At 36.9% G+C, this 17303-nt stretch overlaps 1 protein-coding gene across 1 annotated transcript in view; it reads right to left on the bottom strand.

Annotated features, from left to right (window-relative positions):
- The window catches only part of LOC117334509 (molybdopterin synthase catalytic subunit-like), a 39954-nt gene that overhangs the window by 9258 nt on the left and 13393 nt on the right, over nucleotides 1-17303 (bottom strand). Inside the window, exons 3-5 of the mRNA XM_033894179.1 lie at nucleotides 16858-17010; nucleotides 15380-15477; nucleotides 5628-5778 (exon numbers count right to left, since the gene is read on the bottom strand). Coding sequence (XP_033750070.1) covers nucleotides 5628-5778; nucleotides 15380-15476 — 248 coding nt within the window. The 5' untranslated portion in view covers nucleotide 15477; nucleotides 16858-17010. The remainder of the gene's footprint in view (nucleotides 1-5627; nucleotides 5779-15379; nucleotides 15478-16857; nucleotides 17011-17303) is intronic.

Genomic DNA, 17303 nt, shown 5'->3' with positions numbered 1-17303 from the left:
GTTAACAAATAAGCCACCTTCTTCATTTTTTGCAGAATCAACAATTTTAAAATAGAAAGCTAAAAGTGGTTCTTAAATAGTAAGCCCTCCCTAAACCCAAATTCTAACTTTTACATGAGGTTAGGGATTTATTTGAAGATAAATACTGAACCAAACTTTTACACTAGGTGAGGGGGTTTATTCAGGGATAAATATGGTACAAAATTGGTACTGAACTTTTACAATAGGCAAGGGGGCTTATTTAAGGATAAGTTCAGTTTAAAACTTTTACAGTGAGGGGGTTTATTTGAGGATAAATATGTTACTTAACTAAGGATGATATGGTAACCTTATAACCTATTGCCCCAACGGGACTCCTTTTGTTTCTTTGGGATATTTAATGTCTTCAAAACAGCTGATTAAAAATATAAGGGCATATGAAGGTCATAAGATGCTATCCACAGTGGAGGATGCCCTTTATTGATAGTATTAATTTCTTAAAATCATACATGTTTATTTCAGACAGTTAATTGAAGTTCATAGCTACATTGATACATAAAAGAACCATTTTTCAGTGTAAACAAATTCTTAATTCTACTACAGGTACTACATTATTCTACTTTGATCAAAGAGGATAGTTGTAACATTGTATGTCTATTACATAAAAGTGAGATATCTTGGAGTACTTTTATTTATTTTCCTAAACAAATCTGTACAAAAACATTCCCATACATCAAGATCTGTGTCTGAATCGGAGAGTTATAATCTTCCCAATATATAAAAGAAATAATTAAAAAAAAAAAACAAAAAAACAATGCAGCCTTTTTTTATCAACACTTGAAACCCTTGATAAGAAAGCCTGATGGAACATCAGAAACAAAGAATGAAATGGGACACCCAGAGACAAAACAGACAGCAGAAAAATCTATAAACAGAATACCTGATTAGAAATCCCACTTTCCTACCATAAGAGCATCGGTGACATAGTGCAATCAAATAATGTTAAGCTACTGAAGCAAAACACATGAAGTTTGTTTTAAATATTCATCATATCATACCTGGTCGGGTACAATTACACTTTCATTAGTGTTCTGCGTCAAGGAGTTTTTTAATATTGCAAAATCATCCTACTGAATAGGAAAACTCTTGACTTACCTTATCAAACCGTTTGGTTTAGTCTGAATAGGCAATATGGGAAAGTTTATCATGAAATCTAGGTAAAACAGGTACTGGTCAATTTGATTGATTTGATAAGGTAGGTGTTTTTGGAAAAATGATTGTCATGACACTGGATCTGGATCAGTAAAGTGTTACAAATTGTATATCGCTTTATACAGAAACAAGTGACACTGTTGTGGCTTTATACAGAATCAAGTGACACTGGCCACACTTTGTTACCTCTCTGGTATTTGTCTCTACCACAGTTATCTATAGTACATACATTAAAACAGTGTATGGTATCAATAATTCATTACTATTGAATAAATTCAGAAGAACAGAGAACCAGTACCTGTGTAGTTTAATAAACCCAACATGGACCATTTCTCCCTATTTTCCTTTTATACAATCAATAATCAATTTGATGACAATCTTCCAGTGGGAACTTTTTCCTATATTTCATAAATAACACTGGTCCAACTGGTCCGTCCGTTTGGACCACAAAAACGGAAACGGCCCTTGTTATCAGATCAGTCACAAAATGGAATACCGTATGCACAACCAGGAACCAAGAGGAACCTAAAGTTGAAAATTAAGAAAAAAATCCATTGCAAATTTTTTGAGGAATAGCAATAACAAACTTCAACTGACAAAATTCAAAATGGCCACCAGTGGGCTCTCCATCTAATGGCTTGCTAAAAAGCAGTTCCTTGTTTGACAATTTTCTAGTCTTGAAAGTCTTGTTATACAATTCTAAACAGAATGTTGTATCAAGACAAGACTTTCATGTATAAAGTTGTGTAAGGTCTGTCAATCGTCCTAACTAAAATTCAGACATGTGCAACATTCACGATGGCCATCGAATACAGCCTTCCTCTGAAAATCTTCTTACCACTATTTCTCCTGAATGGAAGGTCATATCAAGTCAGGACATTAATTCATTCATTCATGAGAGGTGTATGGTAAACAGATTGTCCTGACTGAAATGCAAACCCATGATGACTACTTCTAGAACAGACAAAAACCAGGACTATTTTAGTAAGGACAGGTAAGTACTGGTATATATATATCTATATGCCCTGGTGACCAGTGTGCCAATAGGGTAAGAAAACTTTGCTGTTTAGTCCAGATGTGGTAAAAATAAGTATGAACCAGCCAACGTAGCCACAGTAGCTAGTTAATAGAGAGCGCAGCTCAAACGGGCGAAGCCCGTTCGCATAGCGAACTTAATGGTAGAGATGTCTCGGAAACCCCCCCTTTTCCCCCCAATATACTTAGAGTTCAAAAACTTTCTCAGTAACCGGAAACAGGAAGTCACGACAAGATCCAGTGTTGCGCAAGACTGTATTCAAAGTCACATTCTCGGGAGATTACAAAATATCAAGATTTTAAAAATATGCAAATGTTTGACTTCACACTACATGTAGTTAGAATTTGTTAATAAAATTTATCACGAACAAGTTCTTAATTTTTTATATTCAAAACGTAACGGTATAATTTTCAATGAAAATATTTCCGGTGTTTTACGAGTGCAGCTCCGGTCCGTTTGAGTTGCATACAAGTTTACCAAATATAGCACATAAAATAAAGAGGACTTCCGAATGTTTTTGTTGTGCTGTCCCGTCAACTTGTCTTCGCTTAATCAGTCTATTTTAAGACTTATTCTACGATTAGTTTTTGCAGTAAGTTATCTAAATCATAATTCTTGTTGATATATACTTTATTACAAACCAGTGTATAGATCTGTTGGCAATATATTCATTTTGTAACGTGGGATTTACTATTCTAGTAGACTAGATTATGTGTGCTTGTTTCTCGAATTCCATGGGCACCGGGATTGCTGCGCTCTCACATAGGCCATGCCTAAAATTATATTAATATAAATGTCTTACAGATCCAACTTAATGAGCCCATCAGGACTGCATGGTAATTTGATTCCCATGTGGCAATGCAATGATTTCTATCTCATTATAGATGTTTGGTGTGATATCATATAATTAAATAAGTATTTATAGAGAGCGCAGCTCAAACGGGCGAAGCCTGTTCGCGTAGCGAACTTAATGGTAGAGATGTCTCGGAAACCCCCCCTTTTCCCCCAATATACTTAGAGTTCAAAATTTTTTTCAGTAACCGGAAACAGGAAGTCACGACAAGATCCAGTGTTGCGCAAGACTGTATTCAAAGTCACATTCTCGGGAGATAACAAAATATCAACATATTAAAAATATGCAAATGTTTGACTTCACACTAGTTAGAATTTGTTAATAAAATTTATCTCGAACAATTTCTTAATTTTTTATATTCAAAACGTAACGGTATAATTTTCAACGAAAATATTTCCGGTGTTTTACGAGTGCAGCTCCGGTCCGTTCGAGTTGCATACCACGTGATGTGTGGACTCGGTAAACTTCGGCAGATCTCGCAGTATTCGAGGAGTCACGTGACCACCGTAAATAGATTAGCATCAAAATCACGGTCTTGATCCTCGAGTTTTAAAAACATTACAATATTATATATATATCTTATATATATATCTTACGCTAAATAAAGCATGTATTTAAATTCACATGATATTTGAGGCAGTGATACGACCAGTCTGTTTTACATTTCACACCATCGGAAACTGTACTACGTTTCGCAAAGATGAAACAAATCACGTGGGATTTACTATTCTAGTAGACTAGATTATGTGTGCTTGTTTCTCGAATTCCATGGGCACCGGGATTGCTGCGCTCTCACATAGGCCATGCCTAAAATTATATTATAATAATCCGAATTTTTATGTTAATGACGGTAGCGACTAAACAACAACTGTTCTGAATACATAATGACAAAATTAGATGATCTGACCATACGGGAACATTGTACGATGTTTACTTGCCGAAATATACGCAATTTAATTCCAATCCAAACCGCCTCGCAGCTTCAGGTCGCCATATTTGTTAAAATCAAAGCATCTGTGCGTTTGGAAGAGTAAGTACTGCAAAGCTTCTAAATGATCTTGTGATACAAATTTTAAGATTATAATAGAAACGAAATATGGATTTTAAAATAATTTGATTTAGATTACTTATGCTTTAGGTTAGCAAATAGTAGCAATTATTTACAATGAACTTTAACATTGTACTCAATACTGATCACGATACTTTTATTTAGACGTTTTCTATTTCTTTCGCTTCATTTCATTTAAAGAATTGTTTTAGATTTCCCAGTAATTTCGCGGGAAATGAATTTGATGACGTAGGAAGCCCATATGCTATAGAATCAGGCATCTATAGTCGATAAGTGGAGGTTTGGAGTGGATAACACTTCGGTCCATCAGCTGTATGACATTTCGTGGCGTCAGTTATTAGAACGCGACCCAGAAAACACGACGGTAATTAAAACAGAAGACCATTGAACATTACCGGATTATTTTCGCAATTTTTGAGACACCATTGTGCTAAATTACAATGGAATGTAACACTGATTTAATTTATAGCTATTGTATCGTAATCTATATGTAGTTGGGCAAGACCTACTTTCGTTTTACAGTTTACGGAAATGGTCATATAAATAATTCATCTTCTCAACCATAGTCAAATTACTTCACGGGATAGTTCTATCAAGTATAATTGTACTTCTCATGTACAGGGTGCATCTTTGTTTAAAATTGACTGGTCTGCAGGTGTGATCTGGCTACTCTCAGCAGACCCTGACCCCAGGGTCACGTTACTATCGTATCCCTTTGTAAACACTTCATAATAAATGTTACTACAACTTTCTACCTTCTGGAAGAGACGTGTATATGATATACCATACTTACGTGGATGGCTACTTCAGCATTTTAAATACTTTAATATATAAATACTTATAACCGGTAAGCTTGTAATATACATAACAACCCTGTTATCAGTATAGATTATGAATACACATGTAATAACACCAGTCGGCATCAAAGGAAGAGACAAAGAGAAAAAACAGTGTGGCCATATGTCATTAGTGATACCAGTCTAATAATTTTTTGCAAAATTATTTGAATTCTGTGATAAACTGAATCTCAAAATTGATAAAATGAAGAATTCTTCAGACTTGAATCTCATATGAAATGAAACTCATACACATGAAATCCTCTTAAACAGAGATTGAATTTGTCAAGGTGTAAAATCATTGTTAGTTATAGTAAATACATAATACACATTGTGGACTCATTACTCGACATTGATGAGTGATGAATTTATTCTTCCTTTGTCAAACATGTCATTAAATTCTGATGAGTAAAGCTTAAAACAAGCAATCCTACCTTTTTTGTTTTTCTGGGTTTTTTTCTCTTCTACTTTATATGTTTTGTTTGGTTGTTAATAGTTAACACATATTAATCCAAATATCGATGTATATTTTGTATTATATGAAAATGGATGAACGAGTTGAATGTGTGTCTAATGTCAAGTCTAATGTATTAATATGTTAAAACTTTGAAAAACACCTAAAAAATACAGAACTGTACTTACCCAATCCGATGTATCATGGCTATTCTGTGTATGTTCCATTTATCTCGGATCTGTTGACAGATCTCCATCATCTTTTTCTTGGCCATGGGGACATATGCTTCATACTCAAGCCGCAAGACCTTCTTCCCATCAAAGTTGTCTCTTGTTGTTCCTTTAATAAATAACAGGCCCTCATTATTCAAAAGGCTCAATGGACCGCATCTCTCACCTGGTATAACTCCTTTCATGATTCTCTGCCTGTCAGTTTATAAAATTAAAGAACTTGACTATAGGCCTATAGGTTAATAAAAAAAATCTCTTTTAATGTTTTTGACCCTGAGATCTTGAATACGGTTCAAGGTCATTTCTTCATGTAAACTTTGTTGGGCATCATCCCGGGATTATATCACAAACATCTTGATTTTTGGTCTATTAGTTAATGACAAGAAGGTATTCGAGGGTTTAAACAAGTGGACATACATGACCTTGAATATGAATGAAGGTCGTTAATTTTTGGAAACTTTGTTGAGTGGCATCCAAGAAATCTACCTGCCAAATATATGCATGTAGATATAGAAATATCCATATCGTATATTGAACATTAATATATGGATTTGTGCTGATGTTATTTGAAATTAATATTTCTCTTTGATGTAATTCTTAGCTAATCCAAACTGAGTTTATCTCAGGTAAAGGCTATAGATTTTACCGATTCTATATATAACCCAGACTTATCTCCTGATTACGTGTGGTTATCTACCGGAGATCTCAGTACAGGGTGAAAACAATAGGATGATTGGTACAAAAACATATAGAACATGATACTCCCCATACAGCTCTATCTGGGGATGTTATAAGTGTAACTCTATCTGGGGATGTTATAAGTGTGACTCTATCTGGGGATGTTATAAGTGTAGGTCTATCTGGGGATGTTATAAGTGTAACTCTATCTGGGGATGTTATAAGTGTAGCTCTATCTGGGGATGTTATAAGTGTGACTCTATCTGGGGATGTTATAAGTGTAGGTCTATCTGGGGATGTTATAAGTGTGGCTCTATCTGGGGATGTTATAAGTGTGGCTCTATCTGGGGATGTTATACGTGTAACTCTATCTGGGGATGTTATAAGTGTAGCTCTATCTGGGGATGTTATAAGTGTAACTCTATCTGGGGATGTTATAAGTGTAGGTCTATCTGGGGATGGTATAAGTGTAACTCTATCTGGGGATGTTATAAGTGTAACTCTATCTGGGGGTATTATAAGTGTAGCTCTATCTGGGGATGTTATAAGTGTAACTCTATCTGGGGATGTTATAAGTGTAGGTCTATCTGGGGATGGTATAAGTGTAACTCTATATGGGGATGTTATAAGTGTAGGTCTATCTAGGGATGTTATAAGTGTAGGTCTATCTAGGGATGTTATAAGTGTGACTCTATCTAGGGATGTTATAAGTGTAGGTCTATCTGGGGATGTTATAAGTGTAGGTCTATCTGGGGATGTTATAAGTGTAACTCTATCTGGGGATGTTATAAGTGTGGCTCTATCTGGGGATGTTATAAGTGTGGCTCTATCTGGGGATGTTATACGTGTAACTCTATCTGGGGATGTTATAAGTGTAGCTCTATCTGGGGATGTTATAAGTGTAACTCTATCTGGGGATGTTATAAGTGTAGGTCTATCTGGGGATGGTATAAGTGTAACTCTATCTGGGGATGTTATAAGTGTAACTCTATCTGGGGGTATTATAAGTGTAGCTCTATCTGGGGATGTTATAAGTGTAACTCTATCTGGGGATGTTATAAGTGTAGGTCTATCTGGGGATGGTATAAGTGTAACTCTATATGGGGATGTTATAAGTGTAGGTCTATCTAGGGATGTTATAAGTGTAGGTCTATCTAGGGATGTTATAAGTGTGACTCTATCTAGGGATGTTATAAGTGTAGGTCTATCTGGGGATGTTATAAGTGTAGGTCTATCTGGGGATGTTATAAGTGTAACTCTATCTGGGGATGTTATAAGTGTGACTCTATCTGGGGAAGTTATAAGTGTAGCTCTATCTGGGGATGTTATAAGTGTGACTCTATCTGGGGATGTTATAAGTGTAACTCTATCTGGGGATGTTATAAGTGTAACTCTATCTGGGGATGTTATAAGTGTGACTCTATCTGGGGAAGTTATAAGTGTAGGTCTATCTGGGGATGTTATAAGTGTAACTCTATCTGGGGATGTTATAAGTGTAGCTCTATCTGGGGATGTTATAAGTGTGACTCTATCTGGGGATGTTATAAGTGTAGGTCTATCTGGGGATGTTATAAGTGTAACTCTATCTGGGGATGTTATAAGTGTGACTCTATCTGGGGAAGTTATAAGTGTAGCTCTATCTGGGGATGTTATAAGTGTAACTCTATCTGGGGATGTTATAAGTGTGACTCTATCTGGGGATGTTATAAGTGTGACTCTATCTGGGGATGTTATAAGTGTAACTCTATCTGGGGATGTTATAAGTGTAGGTCTATCTGGGGATGTTATAAGTGTAGGTCTATCTGGGGATGTTTTAAGTGTAACTCTATCTGGGGATGTTATAAGTGTAACTCTATCTGGGGATGTTATAAGTGTAACTCTATCTGGGGATGTTATAAGTGTGACTCTATCTGGGGATGTTATAAGTGTAGGTCTATCTGGGGATGTTATAAGTGTAGGTCTATCTGGGGATGTTATAAGTGTAGGTCTATCTGGGGATGTTATAAGTGTAGCATTATCTGGGGATGTTATTAGTAAAAGTATAAGTATACACAATGCAATGAATATATAGCTCTCTCTGATGATTTCTTAGATAATTACAGTATGATACCATGGATGTTTTCACAGATGAAGATATAGTATTAGTTTGTATATTGCTTCTCTCAGGAATATTGAGGTTAGATTGGAAGGTTTTGTAGCGGGATATATCAGGTATTATACAAATTACAGAAAGGGCATGCTCATTATGGAAGTGGGTATGGAAAAATCACTGTAGGAAGTAATTCCTTGAAAAAACATATTGACATAAGGGCAGTCAGATTACCAATATAGAAGTATATAAAACTGGAATCAATCCAGGAAATTTATACAAATAGCTACACTCTACCATAAAATCAGGATTAGAAATATTTAAGGCAGGCTAATGCTTAAACATATATAGTATATATTGATTATGAAATGGTTCAACAAACTGCAAACTTAATAATCTATATACATGTACAATTACCTACCAAGGAATATGTATCAAAAAGCAATGTTATATTGTTAACAGAGACACCTGTAGTAACATAATTACATACTGACTATACGTATCATCAGGACCAGGGGTTAGGTTAACATGGACACCTGTAGTAACATAATTACATACTGACCAGGTATCATCAGGACCAGGGGTTACGTTAACATAGACACCTGTAGTAACATAATTACATACTGACATGGTATCATCAGGACCAGGTCACGTTAACATAGACACCTGTAGTAACATAATTACATACTGACTATACATATCATCAGGACCAGGGGTTACGTTAACATAGACACCTGTAGTAACATAATTACATACTGACCAGGTATCATCAGGACCAGGGGTTACGTTAACATAGACACCTGTAGTAACATAATTACATACTGACATGGTATCATCAGGACCAGGGGTTAGGTTAACATAGACACCTGTAATAACATAATTACATACTGACTATACGTATCATCAGGACCAGGTCACGTTAACATAGACACCTGTAGTAACATAATTACATACTGACTATACGTATCATCAGGACCAGGGGTTAGGTTAACATAGACACCTGTAGTAACATAATTACATACTGACTATATGTATCATCAGGACCAGGGGTTACGTTAACATAGACACCTGTAGTAACATAATTACATACTGACTATATGTATCATCAGGACCAGGGGTTAGGTTAACATAGACACCTGTAGTAACATAATTACATACTGACTATATGTATCATCAGGACCAGGGGTTACGTTAACATAGACACCTGTAGTAACATAATTACATACTGACTATACGTATCATCAGGACCAGGGGTTATGTTAACATAGACACCTGTAGTAACATAATTACATACTGACTATACGTATCATCAGGACCAGGTTAGGTTAACATAGACACCTGTAGTAACATAATTACATACTGACTATACGTATCATCAGGACCAGGGGTTAGGTTAACATAGACACCTGTAGTAACATAATTACATACTGACATGGTATCATCAGGACCAGGGGTTATGTTAACATAGACACCTGTAGTAACATAATTACATACTGACTATACGTATCATCAGGACCAGGTCACGTTAACACAGACACCTGTAGTAACATAATTACATACTGACTATAAGTAGCATCAGGACCAGGGGTTACGTTAACATGGACACCTGTAGTAACATAATTACATACTGACTATATGAATCATCAGGACCAGGGGTTACGTTAACATAGACACCTGTAGTAACATAATAACATACTGACTATACGTATCATCAGGACCAGGGGTTAGGTTAACAAAGACACCTGTAGTAACATAATTACATACTGACTACACATATCATCAGCACCAGGGGTTACGTTAACATAGACACCTGTAGTAACATAATTACATACTGACATGGTATCATCAGGACCAGGGGTTACGTTAACATAGACACCTGTAGTAACATAATTACATACTGACTATATGTATCATCAGGACCAGGGGTTACGTTAACATAGACACCTGTAGTAACATAATTACATACTGACATGGTATCATCAGGACCAGGGGTTATGTTAACATAGACACCTGTAGTAACATAATTACATACTGACTATACATATCATCAGGACCAGGGGTTAGGTTAACATAGACACCTGTAGTAACATAATTACATACTGACTATACGTATCATCAGGACGAGGGGTTAGGTTAACATAGACACCTGTAGTAACATAATTACATAATGACTATATGTATCATCAGGACCAGGGGTTACGTTAACATAGACACCTGTAGTAACATAATTACATACTGACTATATGTATCATCAGGACCAGGGGTTACGTTAACATAGACACCTGTAGTAACATAATTACATACTGACTATATGTATCATCAGGACGAGGGGTTAGGTTAACATAGACACCTGTAGTAACATAATTACATAATGACCAGGTATCATCAGGACGAGGGGTTAGGTTAACATAGACACCTGTAGTAACATAATTACATACTGACTATACGTATCATCAGGACGAGGGGTTATGTTAACATAGACACCTGTAGTAACATAATTACATACTGACCAGGTATCATCAGGACCAGGGGTTAGGTTAACATAGACACCTGTAGTAACATAATTACATACTGTCAAGGTATCATCAGGACCAGGGGTTAGGTTAACATAGACACCTGTAGTAACATAATTACATACTGACCAGGTATCATCAGGACGAGGGGTTAGGTTAACATAGACACCTGTAGTAACATAATTACATACTGACTATACGTATCATCAGGACCAGGTCACGTTAACACAGACACCTGTAGTAACATAATTACATACTGACTATACGTATCATCAGGACCAGGGGTTACGTTAACATGGACACCTGTAGTAACATAATTACATACTGACTATACGTATCATCAGGACCAGGGGTTACGTTAACATAGACACCTGTAGTAACATAATTACATACTGACATGGTATCATCAGGACCAGGGGTTACATTAACATAGACACCTGTAGTAACATAATTACATACTGACTATATGAATCATCAGGACCAGGGGTTACGTTAACATAGACACCTGTAGTAACATAATAACATACTGACTATACGTATCATCAGGACCAGGGGTTAGGTTAACAAAGACACCTGTAGTAACATAATTACATACTGACTAGACATATCATCAGCACCAGGGGTTACGTTAACATAGACACCTGTAGTAACATAATTACATACTGACATGGTATCATCAGGACCAGGGGTTACGTTAACATAGACACCTGTAGTAACATAATTACATACTGACTATATGTATCATCAGGACCAGGGGTTACGTTAACATAGACACCTGTAGTAACATAATTACATACTGACATGGTATCATCAGGACCAGGGGTTACGTTAACATAGACACCTGTAGTAACATAATTACATACTGACCAGGTATCATCAGGACCAGGGGTTATGTTAACATAGACACCTGTAGTAACATAATTACATACTGACTATACATATCATCAGGACCAGGGGTTAGGTTAACATAGACACCTGTAGTAACATAATTACATACTGACTATACGTATCATCAGGACGAGGGGTTATGTTAACATAGACACCTGTAGTAACATAATTACATACTGACCAGGTATCATCAGGACCAGGGGTTACGTTAACATAGACACCTGTAGTAACATAATTACATACTGACTATACGTATCATCAGGACCAGGGGTTACGTTAACATAGACACCTGTAGTAACATAATTACATACTGACTATACGTATCATCAGGACCAGGGGTTAGGTTAACATAGACACCTGTAGTAACATAATTACATACTGACATGGTATCATCAGGACCAGGGGTTAGGTTAACATAGACACCTGTAGTAACATAATTACATACTGACTATATGTATCATCAGGACCAGGGGTTACGTTAACATAGACACCTGTAGTAACATAATTACATACTGACTATATGTATCATCAGGACCAGGGGTTACGTTAACATAGACACCTGTAGTAACATAATTACATACTGACTATATGCATCATCAGGACGAGGGGTTAGGTTAACATAGACACCTGTAGTAACATAATTACATAATGACCAGGTATCATCAGGACGAGGGGTTAGGTTAACATAGACACCTGTAGTAACATAATTACATACTGACTATACGTATCATCAGGACGAGGGGTTATGTTAACATAGACACCTGTAGTAACATAATTACATACTGACCAGGTATCATCAGGACCAGGGGTTAGGTTAACATAGACACCTGTAGTAACATAATTACATACTGACAAGGTATCATCAGGACCAGGGGTTAGGTTAACATAGACACCTGTAGTAACATAATTACATACTGACCAGGTATCATCAGGACGAGGGGTTAGGTTAACATAGACACCTGTAGTAACATAATTACATACTGACTATACGTATCATCAGGACCAGGGGTTAGGTTAACATAGACACCTATAGTAACATAATTACATACTGACATGGTATCATCAGGACCAGGGGTTATGTTAACATAGACACCTGTAGTAACATAATTACATACTGACCAGGTATCATCAGGACCAGGGGTTACGTTAACATAGACACCTGTAGTAACATAATTACATACTGACCAGGTATCATTAGGACCAGGGGTTACGTTAACATAGACACCTGTAGTAACATAATTACATACTGACATGGTATCATCAGGACCAGGGGTTAGGTTAACATAGACACCTGTAGTAACATAATTACATACTGACATGGTATCATCAGGACCAGGGGTTATGTTAACATAGACACCTGTAGTAACATAATTACATACTGACATGGTATCATCAGGACGAGGGGTTACGTTAACATAGACACCTGTAGTAACATAATTACATACTGACTATACGTATCATCAGGACCAGGGGTTACGTTAACATAGACACCTGTAGTAACATAATTACATAATGACCAGGTATCATCAGGACCAGGGGTTAGGTTAACATAGACACCTGTAGGTATCATCAGGACCAGGGGTTAGGTTAACATAAACACCTGTAGTAACATAATTACATACTGACCAGGTATCATTAGGACCAGGGGTTAGGTTAACACAGACACCTGTAGTAACATAATTACATACTGACCAGGTATCATCAGGACCAGGGGTTAGGTTAACACAGACACCTGTAGTAACATAATTACATACTGACCAGGTATCATCAGGACCAGGGGTTAGGTTAACATAGACACCTGTAGGTATCATCAGGACCAGGGGTTAGGTTAACATAAACACCTGTAGTAACATAATTACATACTGACCAGGTATCATCAGGACCAGGGGTTAGGTTAACATAGACACCTGTAGGTATCATCAGGACCAGGGGTTAGGTTAACACAGACACCTGTAGTAACATAATTACATACTGACCAGGTATCATCAGGACCAGGGGTTAGGTTAACATAGACACCTGTAGGTATCATCAGGACCAGGGGTTAGGTTAACATAGACACCTGTAGTAACATAATTACATACTGACCAGGTATCATCAGGACCAGGGGATACATTTACATAGACACCTGTAGGTATCATCAGGACCAGGGGTTAGGTTAACATGGACACCTGTAGGTATCATCAGGACCAGGGGTTAGGTTAACATAGACACCTGTAGTAACATAATAACATACTGACAAGGTATCATCAGGACCAGGGGTTACGTTAACATAGACACCTGTAGTAACATAATTACATACTGACCAGGTATCATCAGGACCAGGGGTTAGGTTAACAAAGACACCTGTAGTAACATAATTACATACTGACCAGGTATCATCAGGACCAGGTCACGTTAACATAGACACCTGTAGTAACATAATTACATACTGACATGGTATCATCAGGACCAGGGGTTAGGTTAACATGGACACCTGTAGTAACATAATTACATACTGACATGGTATCATCAGGACCAGGGGTTACGTTAACATAGACACCTGTAGTAACATAATTACATACTGAATATACGTATCATCAGGACCAGGGGTTACGTTAACATAGACACCTGTAGTAACATAATTACATACTGACTATACGTATCATCAGGACCAGGGGTTAGGTTAACATAGACACCTGTAGTAACATAATTACATACTGACTATACATATCATCAGGACCAGGGGTTAGGTTAACATAGACACCTGTAGTAACATAATTACATACTGACCAGGTATCATCAGGACCAGGGGTTACATTAACATAGACACCTGTAGTAACATAATTACATACTGACTATACGTATTATCAGGACCAGGGGTTACGTTAACATAGACACCTGTAGTAACATAATTACATACTGACTATATGTATCATCAGGACCAGGGGTTACGTTAACATAGACACCTGTAGTAACATAATTACATACTGACTATACGTATCATCAGGACCAGGGGTTAGGTTAACATAGACACCTGTAGTAACATAATTACATACTGACTTGGTATCATCAGGACCAGGGGTTAGGTTAACATGGACACCTATAGTAACATAATTACATACTGACATGGTACCATCAGGACCAGGGGTTAGGTTAACATAGACACCTGTAGTAACATAATTACATACTGACTATACGTATCATCAGGACCAGGGGTTACGTTAACATAGACACCTGTAGTAACATAATTACATACTGACTATACGTATCATCAGGACCAGGGGTTACGTTAACATAGACACCTGTAGTAACATAATTACATACTGACCAGGTATCATCAGGACCAGGGGTTAGGTTAACATAGACACCTGTAGTAACATAATTACATACTGACCAGGTATCATCAGGACCAGGGGTTAGGTTAACATAGACACCTGTAGGTATCATCAGGACCAGGGGTTAGGTTAACAAAGACACCTGTATCCTAATGAATTGTATCACCTATATTTGTGATTACCCAACAATTGACTCTGATATAACTGATTCTACATCTGAACACGTACCAATGAAGACAGAGATGGCTCCACATGAAGGTGAGGAGACCAGTCTGGTTGTGTTGTCGGTACTGATCCTGTCCTCCGTCACCTCTACATGGTCCATCCTGTACAAGGTAATAACATTCTATTAATGTTTCTGTTAAACTTAAAAATCTGTTCTCAACATCTTAAAATGGACTACAAAGGAAAGGTTTTGTATAAAGATGTTTGTTTTTCGGCATAGCCGTATAATTGTCTTTTTGCCCCGGATATGACGCGACAGGTGGCGTTACTGGTCAAGATGAAATATGTGATTGGTCAATGTAGCGGTAAATGCAATATGCAGATATGCAGTTAAAAACGAAACAAGTTAAGATTGAATGCAGAATGAATCTTTTCAAATGACACATTAATAAAATTATATTCCCGATTCAAATGCAGTAACCAAAAATGATTCAAACTTATATAATTTTGTTACCCGTGCTGAAACGCATTAGATCGTTAATTAATTCAGAGACTTATATACTAGAGTATATAGATCTCTGATTTATTTCACCAGCAGTTTTACATTATAACCACCAACATTAAAACTATGTCGTTTATCTTTTTTAAAGATATTTCTTGTTTGCCTTAATCCATAAATTCTGGAACACTTTGAAGTTTGAGTTTGATCAAACTAATTAAAATAAGATCTCTCATTAATCAGTCCATTTGAACTTACATTACAGTGCAGAAAGGGAGAACTCAAGTTGTTGAGGAGAAGCATATATTCTATCAATTGTTACTGTGACCTTTACCTTCAACCTATCATATCAAAAGAAATCATGCAAACAAGATGTGTTGGTAGGGTAGCACTGTGTGAAGTTGACTCAGTGAAAGGGAACCGAGTTATTTTGCTTTAAGAAACCAACTTTATATCTATAATAGCAGTATCTTGCCGTTTTGAATGTTCACCCCAGTTAAGGCACTCCTGATAAGAAAGTACTGCGTGAAGTCCGAGTTGGATCAGTCCACTAGTGTGAAGAAATCATCAGGTGATCCCGACATAATGTTTTATTATATTAAGTAACAGTGACCTTTAACTTTGACCTCAAAGTTGTTTGTCTTTAGGGAAGAACTACATGAAGTTTGAGCTTATTCAGTCAAGATGGAAACTTGAGTTATTGGGTGGGAACCAATTTTCTATTTATAGTAATGCATGCAAGACCTTAAATGTTGACCTTTTGACCTAAACGTTAGCAAGCACTCCCAATAAGGAAGTGTGGGGAAGATTTACTTTGATTGGTCATCTTGAGCTCGAGTTAATAATTGTCCTAAAATATGGGTGGATGGAATATCATAATATCCCCCTCTTATCTTTGATCATGGAGATAATGAAAATGCAATTGGGAATTCATGCTGTCACAAACTGGATTTTTAGAACGTTTGCAATAAGATTCTGCAAGAAAATTGACTTGTTATTTGACCCTGCACATACAGATTGCATTTTATCGGCTAATTTGTACCTGTATGCTCAGTGCCAGTTCAATACTTCCTACCCTCCACTGATAGGCGGGATTACAGCGACCTCATCCCCTGTGTTCAGGTGTACTTCCTGTCCGGCCTGTAGGTAGTCCTCGTTAATGGATACCACCAAATTATCAGCTATTATCTGTAAACTACATAACACAATGTCAATCAAAATATGCCCTAGAAGTGTTTGAGCCTCTAAAACGACAACAAAATAAAGTTTATGTGAATAAAACATGAACACTGAATGTTCTCACATTGGCAATAACTGGGGGCCCCTACAATATCTCACTAAATGTTCTCACATTGGCAATAACTGGGGGCCCCTGCAGTATCTCACTAAAGGTTCTCATATCGGCAATAACTGGGGGCCCCTGCAGTATCTCACTGAATGTTCTCATATCGGCAATAACTGGGGGCCCCTGCAGTATCTCACTGAATG

The sequence above is a fragment of the Pecten maximus genome, chromosome 9 (assembly GCF_902652985.1).
Source record: "Pecten maximus chromosome 9, xPecMax1.1, whole genome shotgun sequence".
Lineage (NCBI taxonomy): Eukaryota > Metazoa > Mollusca > Bivalvia > Pectinida > Pectinidae > Pecten > Pecten maximus.
This window is presented reverse-complemented; position numbering and strand designations above follow the sequence as displayed.